This window comes from Euleptes europaea, chromosome 17 (assembly GCF_029931775.1).
Source record: "Euleptes europaea isolate rEulEur1 chromosome 17, rEulEur1.hap1, whole genome shotgun sequence".
In the NCBI taxonomy this organism is placed as follows: Eukaryota; Metazoa; Chordata; class Lepidosauria; order Squamata; family Sphaerodactylidae; genus Euleptes; species Euleptes europaea.
In genome coordinates, this window is record NC_079328.1 from 1,803,947 (window position 1) to 1,823,632 (window position 19,686).

At 48.9% G+C, this 19,686-nt stretch overlaps 1 protein-coding gene across 1 annotated transcript in view; it reads left to right on the plus strand.

The window, feature by feature from the left end:
* CTNNAL1 (catenin alpha like 1) overlaps positions 1–19,686 on the plus strand; it is a 92,783-nt gene that overhangs the window by 33,007 nt on the left and 40,090 nt on the right. The window contains exons 3-6 of the mRNA XM_056862936.1: positions 2,217–2,404; positions 2,896–3,015; positions 9,891–9,980; positions 10,273–10,443. Coding sequence (XP_056718914.1) covers positions 2,217–2,404; positions 2,896–3,015; positions 9,891–9,980; positions 10,273–10,443 — 569 coding nt within the window. The remainder of the gene's footprint in view (positions 1–2,216; positions 2,405–2,895; positions 3,016–9,890; positions 9,981–10,272; positions 10,444–19,686) is intronic.

A 19,686-nucleotide genomic window follows, 5' to 3' on the forward strand; every position in this document is an offset into this window, starting at 1 on the left:
GGGGGGAGAAGCTAGGGTTGCCAGGTTCTCTTCACCACTGGCGGGAGGTTTTGGGGGTGGAGCCTGAGGAGGGCAGGGTTTGGGGAGGAAGACTTCATAGCTATAGAGCCCAATGGCCAAAGTGGCCATTTTCTCCAGGGGAACTGATCTCTATTGGCTGGAGATCAGTTGTAATAGCAGGAGATCTCCAGCCACCACCTGGAGGTTGGAAACCCTAGGGGAGGCTGTGCAGAGAAGGCTTGGAAGGTGCCTCTGCTCCCCCAGGTCTTCCGCCTCCTCCCAGGTGGGAGGGCAGCTAGCGGTGGGCCTAGGCAACCGAGGTGCCAGGGGGGCGCAGCTTGCAGCCTGCGGTTGATCTGCAGGGAAGGAAGGAAGGAAGGAAAGAAGGACAGAAAGAAGGAAGGAAGGAAGCAGGGAAAGAAGGAAGGAAGGAAAGAAAGAAAGAAAAGGGAAGGAGAGAGAAAAAAAGAAAAAAGAGAAAGGGGGGAGAAAGAAAGAGACAGAAAAAGAGGAGAGAAAGAATAGGAGAGAGAGTGACAGAAAAAGGAAGAAAAGAGAGAAAAGCTTTCACACACACACACAGCCGGCTCCATGCGACTGGGCTTCAGCCTTTCCACCTCTCCCCCCCCCCCCCCCGCAGTCCACAAAAGTCCTCCACCTGATCGGCTCCCAAGCTCATGCTCCGCCGGGAGCGGCTGGCTTTTTCCTCTTCTTCCCCCCCTCTCTCAGCAGCGAGAGAGGTTTAAACTCTTGTGCCGTGGTGTGCAGGAACGCTTCGCCTTCCCGGCTTGGGGGAAGCGTCTTTCTCCCTCCCCGCTCCTCTGGCTGATTAACAGCTGACAGTCGGCGAGAGGGGGTTTAAAGGGGCCGCAGTGTTCCTGCACGCTGCAGCTTCAGGGAGGGCCGTGCCACGCTGTGTTTCTGTGGCAGGGCCCTGGAGCTCCCGAGGGCTGCCATAAATGGCCCGCGGGCCTGATGTTCCCCATCCCTGGTATAAGCAGAGGTTGGGATTATAGTTCCATTGACTCCTCAGGATATCATCTGTGGCTTCCCATCCCTCAAGTTTTGGGGTAGGTTTGGGGGATGGGACGGAGAGGCACAAAATCCCAGCTGCCTCCTTGTCTAAAACAGGGCTGGCCAATTCCTCCATTTTCAGGGACCACTCTACAGAACAAACCATGATGAAGAAACGCTGGGCTTGGAAAAGGCAAACTAGGCATCAAGAAGGTGCACAGTTCCCCCCTCAAAAAAAAAAAAAAAAAAAAACCTTCTCATTGGCCTTGCAGCACTGAAAAGTGCCATTGGGCATTTTTGGAGATGGCGCGCTTTTGCTGAAAACTCACCACTTTCCTCTCTATAGTGAATCTGAATCTGTAACGTAATGTTCCTGCATCATCAGGGCCTCCTCGCAGCCTGCAAGGTTACAACAAAATGGAGATGGGGTGAGAAAAGAGCCCAACACCATGGGATTGTGACTCATGTTTTAGTGTGCCTGTCATGACGTGGAAAAGTATAGGCACAGATTCGGGGCTGAGGCTGCGGGAGGTGGGGCCCGTGGCTCGGTGGTGGAGCCAGTAGCTTTGCCTGCAGAAGGTCCACACGGTTCAATATCTGGCATCCCCAGGAAAAAGGGGGTGTGAAGGACCGGGAGAGCAGCTGCCAGTTAGAGTAGGCAAGGTTGACTCTGGTAGGCCAGGAGCCTGACTCAGTCTTTGGCGGCTTCATGTGAAATGTGAAAGCTGCAGCCTTTGGTAGCTTCAGGTTGCCAGCCTTCGGGTGGGCGGGGGCTACGACTCTGTCAGAATTACAGCTGATCTCGAGACTAAAGTGAGCGTTCCCCTGGAGAAAATGGCCAATTTGGAGGGGGAGATTCTATGGCATTATACCACACAGAGGTCCCTCCCCTCCCCAAACCCCTCCCTACCCAGGCTGTACCCCCAAATCACCAGGAATTTTCAAACCTCGAGTTGGCAACCCTCCAGCTGCACGATCTCTATAATTCCTAGTTTCAACAATAGAGATGGAGCAAGGGGCCTCAGCAAAGAGACTGAGGTGGGTCACTGTTAAAAAAAAAGATTTGGGAGGATATTGCATTTCCTTTAGTAGCTCTCTGGACTTTTCCGTGGATGTCTGCCTTCCGCTCATGCTTCGATTCTATCCAGTTCTTGGAATAGCTCCAATAAAACATCAATTGCTGTACTTCGCTTTGTTTGTAGGGGAGACGATTGCTCAGCTTACTGATGTAGCAGCCTTGGATCATCCGGAATCTGATGGCCAGATAACCATTTTTACGGACAAAACCGGAGTTGTAAAAGCTGCCCGATTGCTGCTTTCTTCAGTGACTAAAGTATTGGTGCTGGCTGACCGAATAGTGATTAAGCAGATTATAACTTCCAGAAACAAGGTATTCAAAATCTGGCTTGAGAGTTGAATAAAAATGATATTATTGCCTTGTGTAATAGTCACATCTGGAGGAATGAGAAAGCAAGCTCTTCTCGGTGCATATTGCTCTGCAGCACAGCATATGGTTGGACTATTCAGGGAGAATTAAAGGCTACACGTGACTTGAGTTGGAAGGTCAAATGCCATTTTGATGCTGAAAAGATGAAACAGTTCATAATGTTTTGGGAAGGAGAAGTAACAATGACTCTGGCACAGGAGATAAAAAAAATAAGGCCAGGCCCAGTGGCCCACTGACCTTACACTCTGCTCTGAAAAACAGATTCCCCTGAAGAAGCCCCTTGCGTGAAACACTAATAAAATATATTGTTACCTATTTTGCAACATTGGCTTTGGCCTTATTTTTTATCTCATAATGTTTTGGGGAAATTCCAAAAGTTTTTTGCATTGATTTTATAAATTCATCATTTATAGCATACTCAATATATTTTACAGGTACTTTTAACAATGGAACAGTTAGAGAAAGTGAGTACTTTTCAAGAATTTGTGCAAATATTCAGTCAGTTTGGAAACGAAATGGTGGAATTTGCCCATTTAACTGGAGATCGACAAAATGTAAGTACTCCTCAAAAATATATCCTATGAGAGCCAGCATGGTGTGATGATTAGAATGTCACACTAGTATCTGGGAGCACCAGGTTCAAATCCCTACTCTGCCGTGGCAGTTTGCTAGGTGAACTTGGGCCAGTGACACTCTCTTACTCTAACCTACCTCACAGGGTTGTTGTGAGGAAAAAACGAAGGAAAAGAGAGTGATGTCAGCCACTTTGGGTCCCCATTGTGGAAGGCAGGATATAAATAAAGTAAACAATGTTTAAAAAATAATAATTAAAATCATGTGTTCTCAACTGTGATTAAAAAAATAGTTTAAATTTGTTTTTTCAGCTATAATAAGGTCTTTTTAAAATAAGCTGATTTAAAATGAGATCTAAACTTAATGCAAACATATAACCTCTTGAAACTGAATTTATGACCCTGTTATGAACAGATTATGGCTGCTTTTCTTTGTACAGAAAAAACTGCTAGGAAAACACTTTCATCAACCATCAGACCGCACAGTCATTCACGAGTTAGATCCTAGGCCTGAAGCCCCCTTGGCCCACGGACCCTAGTCCGTCCTGTGGGGTATCAAGGGGACCTCAGTGAACAGAGTGAGGGCCGAACTAGGGAGTCTGCATTGGGAGGGGGAAATCAGTGGGCGTCGCCCTCCCTTCCTCTGCCCATAGAAGCACTGGCAGAATGTCCACCTTCGGATCCAGTCTGGGGCTATCAACTGCCAGGCGGCACCTCAAGGCGTCATCCACTCTCTGTCTAGGATTAGATGACTTTTTACCCCTGTTTAATGCCTAGTATTACCTGATCTCTGCAATTGGCTGACTACTATTTATTTAACTGTTTATTTTATTTATAGCCCATTTTTCTCACTGAGACATATATATTTGAAGTAATATATTTATTACTTCACCTACTAATGAAAGAAAATGGATATTTGCCTTCCATCTTGTGGGGAATACCAGTTGGCCCAGTAAGGCCTACCAGCTTTCTTGTTGAGATTATTTGCTTTTTTGTAATTTAGGGACAGGACAAGGCAGAATAGTTGTATGAAGAAGGTACCCTAATAGAAAAAGACACTGGAAAGAGGCACATTCTAAAGTTGGTTCCAATGAGCATTGCTGTGGGCTGTAAAAAGAGGTCCATCTCTAGGGAAGTGAGCATTAAGTACCTAAAAAAACAATGTATCACATGTTATTTTCTGAAATGGTAAAGATATTACGTCAAATATTTAAGAAACCTAGTGGTACAAAAGTTGTCTTCAGTTTCCAATCAATATTTTTATGGTTATAGCAATCTGCCCTCCTATATACAGAACAGCTGTCTGCCTTCTGTCAACTTTAAAATTCCCATTTGCTATTTCATACCTTTTTGTGTGTAATTTACTTGGCACAGATAGGTAACTTGCTAGATGCTTGGAACAAATTGTGTGTTTTGTGTGTTGCATGTGCGGGGGCAGTTTATCTTCCACAGTGCATTTCCTGGGGCAGGGGGTCGGGACTGGGTAGTGTTGGGAAAGAGATGCTGGGAGGGAGGGATCCTCAGTCTGAGCTGGCAAGAATGCTTTGAATGTACTCTAAATTGCTGAGCACATTTACAAAGTGGCTGAAAAGGGAATTTACTAAGTTATCTTGGTGAGTGGGCATCCTAAGTGGGGCAAGGAATTTTAGTTGCCCCAGATAACATGAACATGACAGTTGGAATGTACTCTGGACTGCCTCAGTGACCAGATCTTTTGAGCTTGGCTTGTTGAAGGCCATTGATTTAACCAAAGCCCCCAAATTTGCATCCATTGTCCACGTTGATCTTGGATTGTTGATTATTGAGCCCACGTGGGTGGGTTGTGGGATCACAATGCTGCCATTACAGCAGAAGCCCAAACTGGCTCCATTTTCATGACTCAGCCATCACGTGCTGCAGCATCCTGTGGTCCTGCTAGCCACCCCCACCCCCCAAGCCCTCTGCTGCATTCAGCCCAGCCTCTCTTTAAACGTGGATTTTTGGGACTCGCCTCTCTGGTGAGCCCCTCCTCTGCACCTTCCTTCAGGTTCTTCTTTCTCTGTCCGTTTCATGGTCTGCACCATTTCTTTAGCATCAGAAGAATCCTCCCGCCCTCAGCCACTCATATTTGAGATTTCTAGCTGCATCCAAACAAACAGCTTTCCCTTCCCTCACAGAAACAGGAATGCAGGCTGTTTAGGTCCCTGAGAGCACCCGAACATTCTGTGCCATCACAGCGGCTCAGCCAATGAATGTAAGGGGGCTTTATCACCAGAACATGACATTGGATGGGATAATTGGCTGCTTGTTTGCATCATCATAGTTGGAGAAAAAACAGTTCACAGCAGAGCTTGGCTCTCTTCTTTTTTACCATTGTTTTCTGTGGCGCAGAGTGTAAGCTGCAGTACTGCAGTCAAAAGCTCTGCCCACGACCTGAGTTCGATCCCGACGGAAGTCGCTTTCAGGAAGCCGGCTCGAGGTTGACTCAGCCTTCCATCCTTCCGAGGTCGGTAAAATGAGTACCCAGCTTGCTGGGGGTAAAGAGAAGATGACTGGGGAAGGCACTGGCAAACCACCCCATAAACAAAGTCTGCCTAGAAAACGTCGGGATGTGACATCACCCCATGGGTCAGGAATGACCCGGTGCTTGCACAGGGGACCTTTACCTTTACCTTTCTGTTATGAGCGCTGAATGTTTCAGTCACTTGTTTTGTTTACGCTATCCTTTCTCCCCAGAGTTTTCAGTAGATAAATCTCTTTAAAAAACACAATGCATTCAGGTATCAGCTTGTTCAGTTTACCATAGGGCAAACCAACACTTCTTTAAGCTACCTTAAATCTGTCTTCCTTCCTCTTTCTTTCCACTAATGGCACAAATCTTCCAAGAGACAGAATACTGAAGGTGGGGGGGGGGGGAGGGGTGAGACAGGAGTGGCCCCCATGTAAAAAAGCGTCTGAAAGGGAGCAGCTGGAATCCGCGCAGGACGTGAGATCACAGATGGTCCTGAATTGCACTTGCATAGATTATGTAGAGTGAAACTGCACATTTTAAGTGTATTGTTGTTGGAGATTTTGGAGAGCATGAGCAATAAGCTGTCAAGAGTCAAAGCTCCCCTCATCAGATAGGGAATCTTTTGAAATCTTCTACCCTGGAAATCTTGCTGGTCTCTAAGGTGTTCCTAGACTCCAGTCTTGCTCTTCTGTTGACCAACACAGCTGCCCACCCGAAGCTCTTCATGGGGAATGTTGCTTTGGATTTCTTGATAACTTTTCTTTGTTAAACAAAAAATTAGGGTACTGAAAGGTGGCTCTTTATCTACAAGTGTCGTCATCCCACTTTTTCCCTCCAGCCGGTGAATTTAGATGTAATTGTCGTCCAGTTTGTCTCCAGCTATACATTGAAATATCGAGATGAAACAAAACTTACTGAGCACCAGAAAACAGCACACGGCTCTTTTAGAAAAGAGAAATCAAAAGAGCATGGTGAAGGAAGGAGGGCCTGTTATGATTTGCAATGGTTTATTGCTTTTGTATTTAAAAATAAAGCTTTAAAAACTAAAAGGGGTAGGATCCGCCTGTATCAACTAATATAGAAAACGAACACTTTCTTCAGCTGGGGTTCCCATGTTGAGGGCAGTTGCTGGTACAGAAGAGCTTCATTCCTACCGAGCTTCCAGTCATAATAGTTGATGTTTTAGTGTAACATTTGTTGATGACATAGCTTTCCTTTATAGCTTTTTAAATAAGATATCTGTGTAGTGTTTGCTAGACATCAGTAATTGGAAAAGCCATTTTAAAGAAAGAGACACAAAATTTGCAGACTTAGGAAAGCCACAGTCAGACTGTGAGAAGAATGGCCGAATTGTCCATTCAATGACAGTTTCATTGATTAGCTGAAGCTACTTGGTGTTTCTCTTAATGCTTCATCTGTAGTCGTCATGCAAGTAAGTGCGAAATCTAGATTTTTTTGTTTGGTTGGTTTTTGTTAAAATAAGATCCTGGAGTTAGTTCGTGAACTACAGCAGGGAAGTAAACACAGGCTGAATTTCAGATTTGGCAGAGCTGCCAAGAGGATCAAAGGCCATACAAGAATTCTTCTGTAGCTCTTAAAAACCTTTCTGTGGATTGGATTACTTTTGTTCTGTCTTGCAGCCAGCAAAGGCAGCCGGGTTTTGCTCCACGCCCTTCTTCTCCCTCCCTGTTAGTTATTTCCTGCTTTGTTCTCATTTTGGGGTTGAGAGGGATGGGTTGTTGCAGGTGCCCCAGCCGTTGATCCAGCTGCACCTGCCTGCCTTTGCCCTAGATAGGCACATTTCTCTAACCTCACTCTAGGAACTCTGTTTAAATCGAGAGCATTTCGATGTAACTTTTTGTTGCACATCTACCTGTATTCTTTTGTTGTTCAAAGGCAAGGTATCACTCCGAAGGACGATTTGTTTCAGGGAGCTACAGAGCACAACAAAAGCCTTGTCTTGGGTAGCAGACACGTGATTGCGGGCAGCTGCCATGTGCTGAGTCAGACCAAGGTTAGCATTGTCTACCTTAACTGGCAGTAGCTCTCTAGTGACTCAGGTGGAGGTCTGGTAACTTCATCTACTACTGATCCCCTTTTAGTGGAGATGCTGGGGATTGAACCTAGTACCTTCTGTATGCAAAGCAAATGCTGTACCACTGAGCCATATGGCTCCTCTCATGACTGCTCCTGGTAAAATGCTCCGTGCCCAGCTCCCCAGGAGGGGAGGGTTTAGACCCATGTACTGGCTTAGAGTCTTTTACTCCAGGGCTGCTTTGTAACTTCTAGGTGGCCCTGTCAGCATCAAAGAGGGAAGGTGTAAGGCTTTCCAGCCCCCCTGGGCAACTTCCATAAAATCACTCGCTCAGACGACCGTCAGAAGCAGGTAAGTTTATTGAAAGGCATCAGGAAGATCTAGGTCCTTACACGGTCCAAGTCGCAAGTGCTTGCATTTACAAAAGAGTGAGATTATAAACAGTTCTACCACGCAGGTGTCAGCACATGTTTTGGGAATGGGGCGATAACTGTACCAAGCCAGACTACCAGGCAGACATCAAAGTCATCTAGAAGCTCGTTACTACAACTCTTCAAAGCCAAGGTCAGGGAAGGGAGGAGGGCACAGTGAGAGGAGTGAAAGCGAAGCATTCCAGCCAAGGCCTACGCAGGGGGGGATATTCCAGCCAAGCCTGAACCAAAGTCTCAGCAAAGATCTGACCTGCTGCTTGTACGGGCAGACCAGAACGAGAACCAGAGCAGTTCCTCACAGAAGGGCCATGGCTCAGTGGGAGAGCATCTGATTGGCATGCAGAAGGTCCCAGGTTCAATCCCTGGCATCTCCAGTAAAAAGAACCAGGTAGTCGGTGATGTGAAAGACGTGTGCCTGAGACCCTGGAGAGCCGCTGCCAGTCTGAGTAGACAGTACTGGCCTTGATGGACCAGTGGGCTGATTCAGTATAAGACAGCTTCCTGTGTTCATGTGTTCAAGTTACCAAACCAAGAGAAATTTTGCTCCATTGGTGCATAGATTCCCCTCTGAAGGCACTGCTGCACATTCGGTAGTCTGGAGGTTATCTTCCATTTTGAGAATCCTCTTTAATGGAAGTATCCTGTTTCTTGGTATATGCAAGCTTGTTGCCTCTGGCAGGCTGATGTCTCTGAATCAGATGTCCCAATTGGGGGGATGTCTCATATTTTCCTTCAAGTTCAAATATGGGAGAGACTGTTCATGATTCAGTACAAGCCACATATATCATGATACCCAAGAGGAAGACTCATTGCAAAGGACCCACGAAGGAGCCTGGGGCCCCCGGTCTGAGGCAAGTCTGAGGGAGGGCACTTTGGCCATCTTCTGGGCATGGAGTAGGGGTCACTGGGGTGGGTGGGAGGGAGGTAGTTGTGAATTTCCTGCATTGTGTGGGGGTCATCTCTTCCAACTCTATGATTCTAAGTATCCTCAAAGACAGGAACAAGAGGTGTACCAGTCTGTTGGATCTAGAATAATAGACACAAAGAAGTCCAGAGATGTTGGTATAATCTTTGTTGTCTTATTCTACTGTGTTTCCTTTTGAGACTCTTGGATTCCATCCCCGTGGATTTGACATAATTGCAAGAGAAAGTTTTAGAGATGCTGTACCAGTATTTTATTTTTTTGCCTATGTGGAACTAATAGCAGTTTTGAGAGGGCAGAGCAAGGTTAATATCGGGGAAAGTACAGGAGGAAGAGGCTGACTCCTTTATTCCCAAATGCCCATTCAGACCAGCACCCCACATATGTGCTTTGAAGGGGGAGGGAAAGCACAAGAACATGGTCACAGCCCTGGTGCATGAAATCAAGCTGAACTCAGCGTATTTAAAATACAGCTGACTAAGGGGAATGTTTCCTCAAGGATCGCTGGAGACTGTATTTCTGTGAAGGGACTGTGGCCACCTTCCCCACATTGCAGTTCTGAGATTATTTGGGAGAGCCACGCTAGTTAAACTGGCAGGGGAAAATTTGCATGGCTCTTGGAAAAGACACACCAAGGTTGTTGCTGGTTCACTGTTGTGCTGGGGGAAGGGAATGTCAGCCAGGGATGTTTAGGATGCTGGCTAAGCCTCACTCCATCCCCGACACGTCGATAACACCCCCCATTTCTGGGATGCAGCTGGTGCCGGTGTGGTTTGGTGCCAGCAAATCTTCCCATTACACCAGTGTGTCTCCCACTGATACGGGTGTAGTACTTAGTCGCCCTCCTAAGTCATTCAGAGGCGGGGCTTAGGATAAGACTGTTTCTCAGAAATTCATCGTCCCCCCTCAGCAGATCAATTCCCATGCAAAACCGTTTGATTGCCTTCCAGCAAGAACATTTCTTTTTTGTTTCCTCAGGATCTGAAGGATGAAAAGAAAAAGGCTAAAATGGCAGCTGCTCGCGCTATTCTGGAAAAGTGCACCATGATGCTTCTCACAGCTTCCAAGGTAACACATTTTCTCTTCTTCTTGTCTTTGTGAAGCACAGATTTGTGAGCTGCAGTCAGAAGCCTCCTTTGGCCCTGCAATACGCAGGGAAGGAATTGACTGAAACTACATCAGTCAGCGCGTGAGGAGGCTGGGGGGCAAGCCAAAGGGCAGTGACAGAAATGTTGACAAATGCCACGAATGGCTAATTGATGGGACCGATAGTCGGCCTTTGCCTGACTCGCTTGAGGCAGGAAGAGGCACACAGACTGCACAGGGGCATCTGGTTAACTTAAAACAAATTGTTTCCAAGACCTGTCTGAGGCACCCTGACTGTGAATCTGCCCGTGTGAACAAAGCAGCAGTCTTTCACAGAATGAGACTCGCCTTGGAGCAAGTGATAGAGATTGTGACAGATTCCCGTCCCAGCAGAGAGCAAGAACCAGCCCCCGTGAGCATCTATACCATCATCAAGGAGTTCAAGGTGAGGACCAAGTCATTATGTGTTGCTTTTGAGAGTATAGCTTAAATCCGAAGGGGCATACACAGGGATGTACAGTAAAAGCTTTGTTATCCTGCACCCTTGGGGAAAGGGGATTCAGGCTAATCAAATGTGCTGAATATTCAAGCTTATTGCTCTGCCGCAGAGGAATCCACAGCTACCAACCCCCCCCCAAATAGGGAACCCCATGGCAACAGCCCCTACATCTGGCGGTGCACTTTCCCCTAAGCCACGGAGCCCTCCTGCGCACAGGCCAGCCAACGGGCCAGCTGCTCAGGACTCCTTCAGCAAAGGTGCCTCTCCACAGCTCAGGGCAGGCTTAGGGGGACGGAGGGAGGCCCCCAGGGATGGTGTCAACCGGCTTTCAGGAGCCCAGCAGCACCTGGAGGCATCAAGCTTTCCTTCTGCAGAGACAGGAGTAGGGTGCGCTTTTGCCCAGAGGGAGAGGGGGGGAACTCGCCCCTCCATCCTGAGCTTTCTGGATAATCAAGTACCAGATAACAGAGCTTTTACTCTGATCAGTTTGTGTACATCTGGACTGAAGGTAAAGGTAATTTTCAAAGGCCCTCTAGGTAATTTTCTTGGTTTTTCCGAAATGTAATAAATAATAATTATATAGTCTACATGTGGGTAGTTGGAAGTAGCTGTCAACAGATGCCTTAACTGTCAGGCCTAGCCTGTACAGGAAATGCCAGACGAGGTCTGACCGAAGATGTTTATGCTTAGTGCAGGTGCTGGCCAAGGTCAACTGTAGCAACTGCCAACTTGTGTTTTAACTCTGGACTCTGTGTGAATCTTACCTCAAGGGGAGGGGGGTTCTCATGGCATCCAATGCTTTTGATTTCATATATACCCTGTACCATGCTCTTAGTTCTCATTAGTGCCATCACAGGGCAAGTGCTTACATTATGGCACTAATCATCCTCTCCTTACCTTTTTTACCTGGATTTTAATCCCTGGCTAGAGCTCTGGAGGGTTCGCCTGGGTTTCGGGTTGGAGCATAAGCCGTGCTCCCCGAGTGGACTGTCTCTGGCTGGAGCCCTAAGGGGATCGCCGGGACCTCGGGTGAAGCAGAGGACTTGCTCCCAGAGCGCATAGACCGTGGTTGGAGCCCTGGAGGGTTCCCCAGGACGCTCGTCTCCTCGACGTGAGCTGCGAGACGAGGACCCCGCTTTGTTGCAGGACGTTTTGGAAGAAATACTGCGAACTGACGCGGAGGCCAACCGGCTGCTTGGCTTTGTGAGCGACCAGTGGCGTCATCTGGCTGAGGCGTCCCCCTTGAAGTCTGCGGACACTGACCAACTTGCCCAGGACGACTTCAGCATCTGGACACTTTGCTCGAAGAAGTCCAGCTGGCGCAAGAGGACCTAGCTACCTTGTTTCGTTTGTTGGCGGAGCTCACCCTCCGTGAGTTACCACAAACGCCAGTGGCCCCAATCCGGGGGCCTGAGGAGTTTTCTACTATGGCAGGAGCTGTTGGGGGAAATGTCCCGTCAACCGTTCCCGATCCCACTTGGTGCCAACGGGAAGCTCGGAACGTGGCAGCCAGGACGGTTATGGTCCTCTTGGACTTGCCGCCAGCTACGACAACCGTGGCCGACGTCGAGAAACTACTAGCTGCCCGGGTCCAACCGCTGTTGGACCAGCCCAAGGAGATTGAGTTGCTCTTGCAACAAGATGCCCTACCGATCGTGACAACGGCTGCCGCCGCCAAGCTCAAGGCGGATCAAGCCCTTGCTGACCAAAGGCGAGCGGAGGAGCAACTTTTGGCCGATGTGGCTGCCGCTCGGGCGCGAGCAGCGGCAGGAGCCAACATGCGCCCGAAGGGGACCAGAGGACTAGGACAGTATTTCCCCTTGTTTTCCCCGGATCGAGGCCTGCCCCGGGGTGTGGCACGCAGACAACGGCTTGCCTTCACTTCCAACATGCCGGAATACTCGGATGAGGAGGATTTTTATACTGAGGGGGATGAGTGGAATACCAACGTCCGTGCCAGCCAAGCCCGCCGCACCGGGGCATCTGAAGAGGAGGTCCATCTCCTACGGTTCCAAAACCGGGACTTAACGGACCGCTTGGCCCGCGTGCAAGACCAAATGGATTTACTGATGCTTGACTACGACCAGCTACAGTGGACTCAGGTGCCTCTGAAGCAACCACAAGCACCTCCGGCGCAATTAGCCCAGGTACCAGTGCTACCGGCACAGCCGGCTCCTGGACAACCAGTGCTCCCGGCCCAGCCGCTGCCTGGACAGCCGGTGCTTCCGACCCAGATGCTCCCTGGACAACCGGTGCTACCGGTCCAGCCGCTCCCTGGACAACCACCAGCACCACCTCCGCCAGCCCCAATTGTGCAGTGGAATCAATCCCGTTTACGGGTAACTTATGATGGCTCTGTGGATACATTGCCCTGTTTACTACACCAAGTGGACAGTTATATGAGAGAACAGGGGCACAATTTTCCCACAGAAAACAGCAGAGTACGGTTCGTTTCCTCACTTTTGGTAGGAAAGGCCGCGGATTGGATGGTCCTCCAGTTCGACACCCGGGCCCGATCCATCCACTCTCTCAACGAATTTATGTGAGCGCTAAGGCGGCGATTTGAGGACCCGTTCCAAGGGGAGAAGGCCAAAGCTGCCCTCCTCCAGCTCCGTCAAGGATCCTCTTCAGTCAGAGATTTTGCTGATGAGTTTCAGAGACTTGCAAGTAGGATTGTGGATTGGACTGAGGCCACCCGGGTGCCCTATTTCCGGAAAGCCTTACACCCCGAAATATTGAACTGGGTTTATATGCAATGGGATCCAGCCACCCTAGAGGATTGGATCCTGCTGGCGGAAGAAGTAGAAAGCCGCCGCCAGTTCATCACTCTGGCCCGACGTCGGACCAAGGAGGGAGGAAACCAGAAAACCCCTCCAAGGGCCGCAGCTCCTGCCCCGCGGAGACCGGCTACACCTACGCAAGACCGAGTCTTGCGCTTTCAAAGGGGAGCCTGCCTCGTTTGCGGTACTATGGGCCATTTTGCTGCGGCCTGCCCGTTTCGTTCGGAGCAACTGACTCCTGCTCCTCACCCGGAGGGGACACCTCAGGAAAGAGGACGCGCTCGGAGGAGAGGCGCCGCAACGGATCGTAGTGCCGCACCGGGACGGAGAGCCCCCCCCCCCAGCCCTCCACGTCGAGGAGCCGGAACACAAGACCTCGCCAGCGGACCCATCGGGGTCCCGGATTACAATTTACCCATCGGGGTCCGGATTACAATTGCCCCAACAGGGGAAGGTTCTGCATCGTCGGATGAGGACCGCCACTGGGATGCTGCTTTAAACCTGGAGTCTCCCCTGGATCTTTCAAAAAACGGACTGGGTCTGCGGTGAGTGGAGCGGCCCCGCAGACCTCTGCAGATGTTTCTGCCAAACCCAAGGCTCCTGTAATGGTGAGTGAAGTGGGGGAAACTGTATGTGGATGTAGTCTTGCAGCATTATAGAAAGGGACCCCAATTATAAGTCAAAGCCCTCATAGACTCGGGATGTGCCCGCTCTTTGATCAATGAAGCCACTTTCAAGGCACTCAAGGTGAAAACGGTACCTCTACCAAACCCTGTTCAATTCGCCCAGATGGATGGCAGTGACTTTAAAGGTGGGCCGGTTGACCATCATACATGGGCCATCATTGGGAGCAAATCGACTTCACTATAGCCCCCAATATTCGGTACGCTGTGGTGTTGGGCATAAATTGGCTGAAAGGACACAGCCCCTCCATTGACTGGGGGGCCGAGACGTTGTCATTTTCCAGCCCTGGTTGCGAACAACATCGGTACGAAGTAGCTGTTAAAACCGTACTTCCATTGACCCCTGCCTTGGTTTCAGACGCCCCCGGGCCATCCCAACTGCCTGCCGAATATCAGAATTTTGCGGATGTCTTTAACGTACAAGAGTGTGATGTGCTACCCCCCCCCACCGCAGGTCTGACTGTGCTATTGAGGTGGTGGGGGAGGGAAAACTGCCGAAAAGCAAGATTTATCCCATGAGCGCTTCTGAAACAGCAGTGCTCCGTGAGTTCTTAGGCAAGAATCTGGCTCGAGGTTTTATCCAACCCTCTACCGCTCCATATTCAGCCCCCGCTTTCTTCATACGCAAAAAAATCGGTGACTTGCGCCTGTGCATTGACTTTCGGAAACTCAATGCGGTCACCCAAACCAATGCCTACCCCATTCCTCTAATCTCCGATCTCTTGGGACAGTTAAAAGAAGGACGCATTTTTACTAAATTGGACCTGGTCGAAGCCTATTATAGAATCAGAGTCAGAGAAGGGGACGAACCCCTCACAACCTTTTCCAGTTGTTTCGGGATGTTTTAATTTTTGGTGATGCCTTTCGGATTAAAGGGGGCTCCGGGGGTCTTCATGCAACTCATTAACGAGATTCTACATGACTTGTTGTATAAAGGAGTGGTGGTTTACTTAGATGACATCCTCATTTACTCTAAGACCATGAAAGAGCACGTTGCCCTGGTTAGAGAAGTATTGCAACGTCTTAGAGACAATCAACTCTATGCTAAGGTGTCCAAATGTGAGTTCCACCAAAAACAGTTGACTTTTCTGGGTTATATAATTTCACATCAAGGACTAACGATGGACCCAGAAAAGATACAAGCTGTAACCAGTTGGGAACCACCCTCAACCCGTATACAGGTTCAACGATTTCTCTGGTTCGCGAATTTCTACAGGGGGTTCCTCCCCAACTTTGCTCAGGTCGCTCTGCCCATTACAGACCTCCTTAAGACTAAAGGAAAGGGGAGCGCTGCGGTCCTACTGTCGGCTAAAGTGAATTGGACCCCCCAATGCCAAACTGCTTTTGACAGTCTCAAGCAACTGTTTACCTCAGAACCGGTATTGAAACACCCTGATCCTGAACAGATGTTTATAGTCCAGGTAGACGCTTCTGACATAGCGATGGGGGGTACATTGCTACAGCGAGGGGGGGATGGCCACCCTCATCCGTGCACTTCTTCAAGAAGTTCACGCAGTCTCAGCTCAATTGCCCGATCTGGGAAAAAGAGGCAGCCGCGGTCAAGCATGCCCTCACAGTGTGGAGACAGTTCTTAGAAGGTTCTAAGGTCCCTTTTGAAGCGTGGAGCGATCACAGGAATCTGGAAGCGTTAACAGGCTCGCAAACTGTCCGCTAAACAGGTACAATGGGCGGACTTCTTTGCTCAATTCCGCTTTGTGTTAAAATACATGCCAGGAAAGCAAAACCTGCTGGCCGATGCTTTATCCCAACTGCTCCAATACCCTACCAAAATTGAATGCCCCACAGAGTCCCTCTTCACTCCAGCTCAGAGGAGTTCACTGCCCACCTTAGCGGTGCAAACCCGGTCGCAGACCCGACTCTCATCACAGTCTCCACGGGGGGGGGGGGTCCTAAGCCCGACCCCGTTGGTCGGCCCATCTACGCCTCCTTCGCCGGCTCTGGTTCCACCCCCCACACAGTCCCAAGATGCCAGTCCCGGAGGACAGCCGTCCACCCAACCCCCCCCCCCCGGCATTGACGTCTCATCCTGCGCTGAAGCCTGCTGACGCAGTGCCCTCTGCGCCAGACATGGAGGGCCTGACCGAGTCCTTTAAGGAATCCCTCTGTTGCAGTTGCCAAGCTGAACTGTCTGCAAACACCCTTCCAACGTCTCTGGTTGAACGCGGGGGTTATTGGTTTAAAGACTCTTAAGTTTTATGTGCCTAAGGGACTGCGGAGGGAGGTTCTGCGTTTGGTCCATGGAGCCAAAACTGCCGGGACACTTTGGGTTTCTAAAAACCTTACATCTGTTGAGGAGGCAATTTTGGTGGGCGGGCATGTGGACTGATGTGGATTCATTCATCCATAGTTGCCCAGTGTGCTGCTGCCAAAAGACCCCAAGGCAAACCGCCCGGACTGTTACAGCCTTTGGAAACCTCCACTAGACCCTGGGAGGTAATCGCGATGGACTTTATGACCGATCTACCCCTCAGCGAGGGAAAAACTGTACTCTGGGTAATCACGGACCTGTTCTTGAAACAGGTGCATCTGGTACCTTGCGCAGGTATTCCTTCTGCCCCAAAACTAGCCCGCCTTTTTGTGACGCACGTCTTCCGCCTACATGGATTTCCGCGCAAGGTGGTCAGCGACCGCGGAAGTAGTTTTGTGGCTAAGTTCTGGAGAGCTTTCTTAAAGTTGGTTGGAGTAGAACAACCGCCTTCCATCCCCAAACTGACGGCCAAACAGAACAGGTGAATGCTGTGTTGGAATGCTACTTACGTTGCTAGGTCAGTTACCACCAAGATGATTGGGTAGAACTGTTGCCTTTTGCTGAGTATGCTTACAATAATGCTGTGCACCAGTCCACTGGATTTAGCCCTTTTCGGGCTGTGTATGGACAAGACTTTGGCCCCATTGTGTCTGTTGACTTATCTGGGGAGGAGGGAGGTGGAGATGTGGCTACCTGGGTGCATACGATTCAAACAACCTGGCCATGGTTCTTGTTGGTTATCCGGGCTGTGTGACAGTGGTCTTGGTATTTTCTTTCCTGACGTTTCGCCAGCAGCTGTGGCAAGCATCTTCTCGAGAGACACTGTCCTTCAGTGTTACTCCTCTGAAGGTGCCTGCCACAGCTGCTGGCGAAACGTCAGGAAAGAAAATACCAAGACCCCGGTCACACAGCCCTGATATCCTACAAGAACCAATGAACTCTGACCGTGAAAGCCTTCGACAATATTTTTAACCTAGCCGTGATTAATAAAAAATCTGGAATGTGCCAAACGCAAATATAAAGCTCAGGCTGACAAGCACCGTCGCCAGGTAAGGAATACGGGGTGGGAGATGCGGTTTATCTACGGTCAACCCGCCCATGTGGCAAACTCAGTGCCAAGTTTGTGGGTCCATTCCCCATTTCCCACGTTATCAACCCGGTCACTGTGGAACTCTCTCTCCCAAAGTAATTAAAAAGAATCCATCCCGTGTTCCATGTCAGTTTGTTAAAACCGCATGTTCCCTCCTCAGAGTGGCATCCCGAATCACCACCCAAAGTGCCTGTGATGGTGGCGGTGGGGAGCATTTTGAGGTTTCCAAAATCTTGGACTCGCGTATCCATCATGGATCCCTCCAATATCTGGTTCGTTGGAAGCACTTCAGTTCTTCTCAGGATGAGTGGGTGCATTCACGTGATGTCTCCGCCCCCTGTCTGGTCCATGAATTTCATGCTGCCTACCCGCACAAGCCAACGCCCGAGTAGTGGTAGGGGGGGGCCTTTGGGGGGGGGCAGAATGTCAGGCCTAGCCTGTACAGGAAATGCCAGACGAGGTCTGACCGAAGATGTTTATTCTTAGTGCAGGTGCTGGCCAAGGTCAACTATAGCAACTGCCAACTTGTGTTTTGACTCTGGACTCTGTGTGAATCTTACCTCAAGGGGAGGGGGGTTCTCATGGCATCCAATGCTTTTGATTTCATATATACCCTGTACCATGCTCTTAGTTCTCATTAGTGCCATCTTGAATATCAGCTGCTGTTAACCTGTAGATTTTCCAATAAATCAACTCTCTTTTGGACTATTTGTCTGTGGATGTTGTTTATGGGATTATCACGGGCCAAATGCTTACATTAACGTAGTCAAATGTCAGAGTCTTGGCCCTTCACATTGCTGATGGCAGCAGAGAAAATGAAGCTGCCAAAACAATATTTAGAAGACGGGGGTGGGGGGGTGCTGAACTTCCAGTGGCCCCCCTTCTGTCCATTGTGAGGGAACCACAGTGGCCACATCTATTGTGTATGGAAGGACTCTGGGCTCCTGAATTAGATGCGCAAGTCTCCGTTTTGTATAAGGGACACCCAGTAATTGGTATAAAGGGACAGTGTGTCTTTGCCTTTCACATGGGTGTTTATTTCTTGATGTAATACTCTTTTTATTTGTACAACTAATAGTACTCTAAATTAATTGAGTCACACATGGATATGCTCCAGGGTGGTAATGTAAAAGCCATTTATAAAAAAGTTTCCGGGGGGACCTAGGAAATTACAGGCCAGTGAGCTTAACGTCTGTTCCAGGTAAATTGATGGAAAACATTATTAAAGATATAGAAAGCATATAGAAAGGCAAGCCTTGCTGAGCAAAACCTGTAAAGGTAGGTCCTGTCTCACTAACCTTTTAGAGTTTTTTGAAGGTGTCAGTAAGTATGTGGACAGGAATGAGCCTGTGGACATTGTGTATTTGGATTTCCAAAAGGCTTTTGACAAAGCCCACCACCAAAGACTGCTAAGCAGACTTCGTTGTCATGGGATAAGAGGACAGGTCCTCTTATGGATTGAGAGCTGGCTGAAAAATTGGAAGCAATGGAGGGATGTGAACAGTGGGGTCCCTCAGGGATTTGTGTTGGGACCGGTGCTTTTCAACCTGTTTATCAATGACCCGGAGTTGGGGGTGAACAGCGAGGTGGCCAAGTTTGCAGATGACACCAAATTATTTGGGGTGGTTACAACAAAATTGGACTGTGGAGATCTCCAAAAGGATCTCTTCAAACTGGCATTAAGTGGCAAATGAGATTCAGTGTGAGCAAGTGCAAAGCAATGCATTTAAATGGGCATTAAAATGGCAAATGAGATTCAGTGTGAGCAAGTGCAAAGCAATGCATTCGGGACAAAAAAATCCCAACTTCACAGATACACTGATGGGATATGTTCTGGCAGCGACAGACCAAGAAAGAGATTGTCAGCTCTGGGCTCACCAGACAAATCCCACAAAACAACTTCTAGGCATAGAAAGGTGATTTATTGAGAAATATATAGCGAGTTGCAGAAAATGACTTGGAGGCAGCAAGGATACTAATGGGGGCAAGACTAAGGACACAGGAGAGATAAAAGAAAACTTTCTGGAGGACTACTGGTTGCTACGGTAACTCACAGACAGCCCTTGTTCCCAGGAATAGCGAGACATAATAATCTTAGAACAGAAACACAGTCCGACCTTGAGGCACCACCTGGCACGGCCGGATACCAGGCCGATGCCTGACAGAGATCTTGGGGTGGTAGTGGATAGCTTGATGAAGATGTCAACCCAGTGGGCAGCTGCTGTGAAAAAGGCAAATTTCATGCTGGCCATAATTAGACGAGGAATAGAGAATAAAACTGCTGATATCATATTGCCCTTGTACAAGTCTATGATGAGACCACACTTGGAATACTGTGAATAGTTCTGGCCACCACACCTAAAAAAG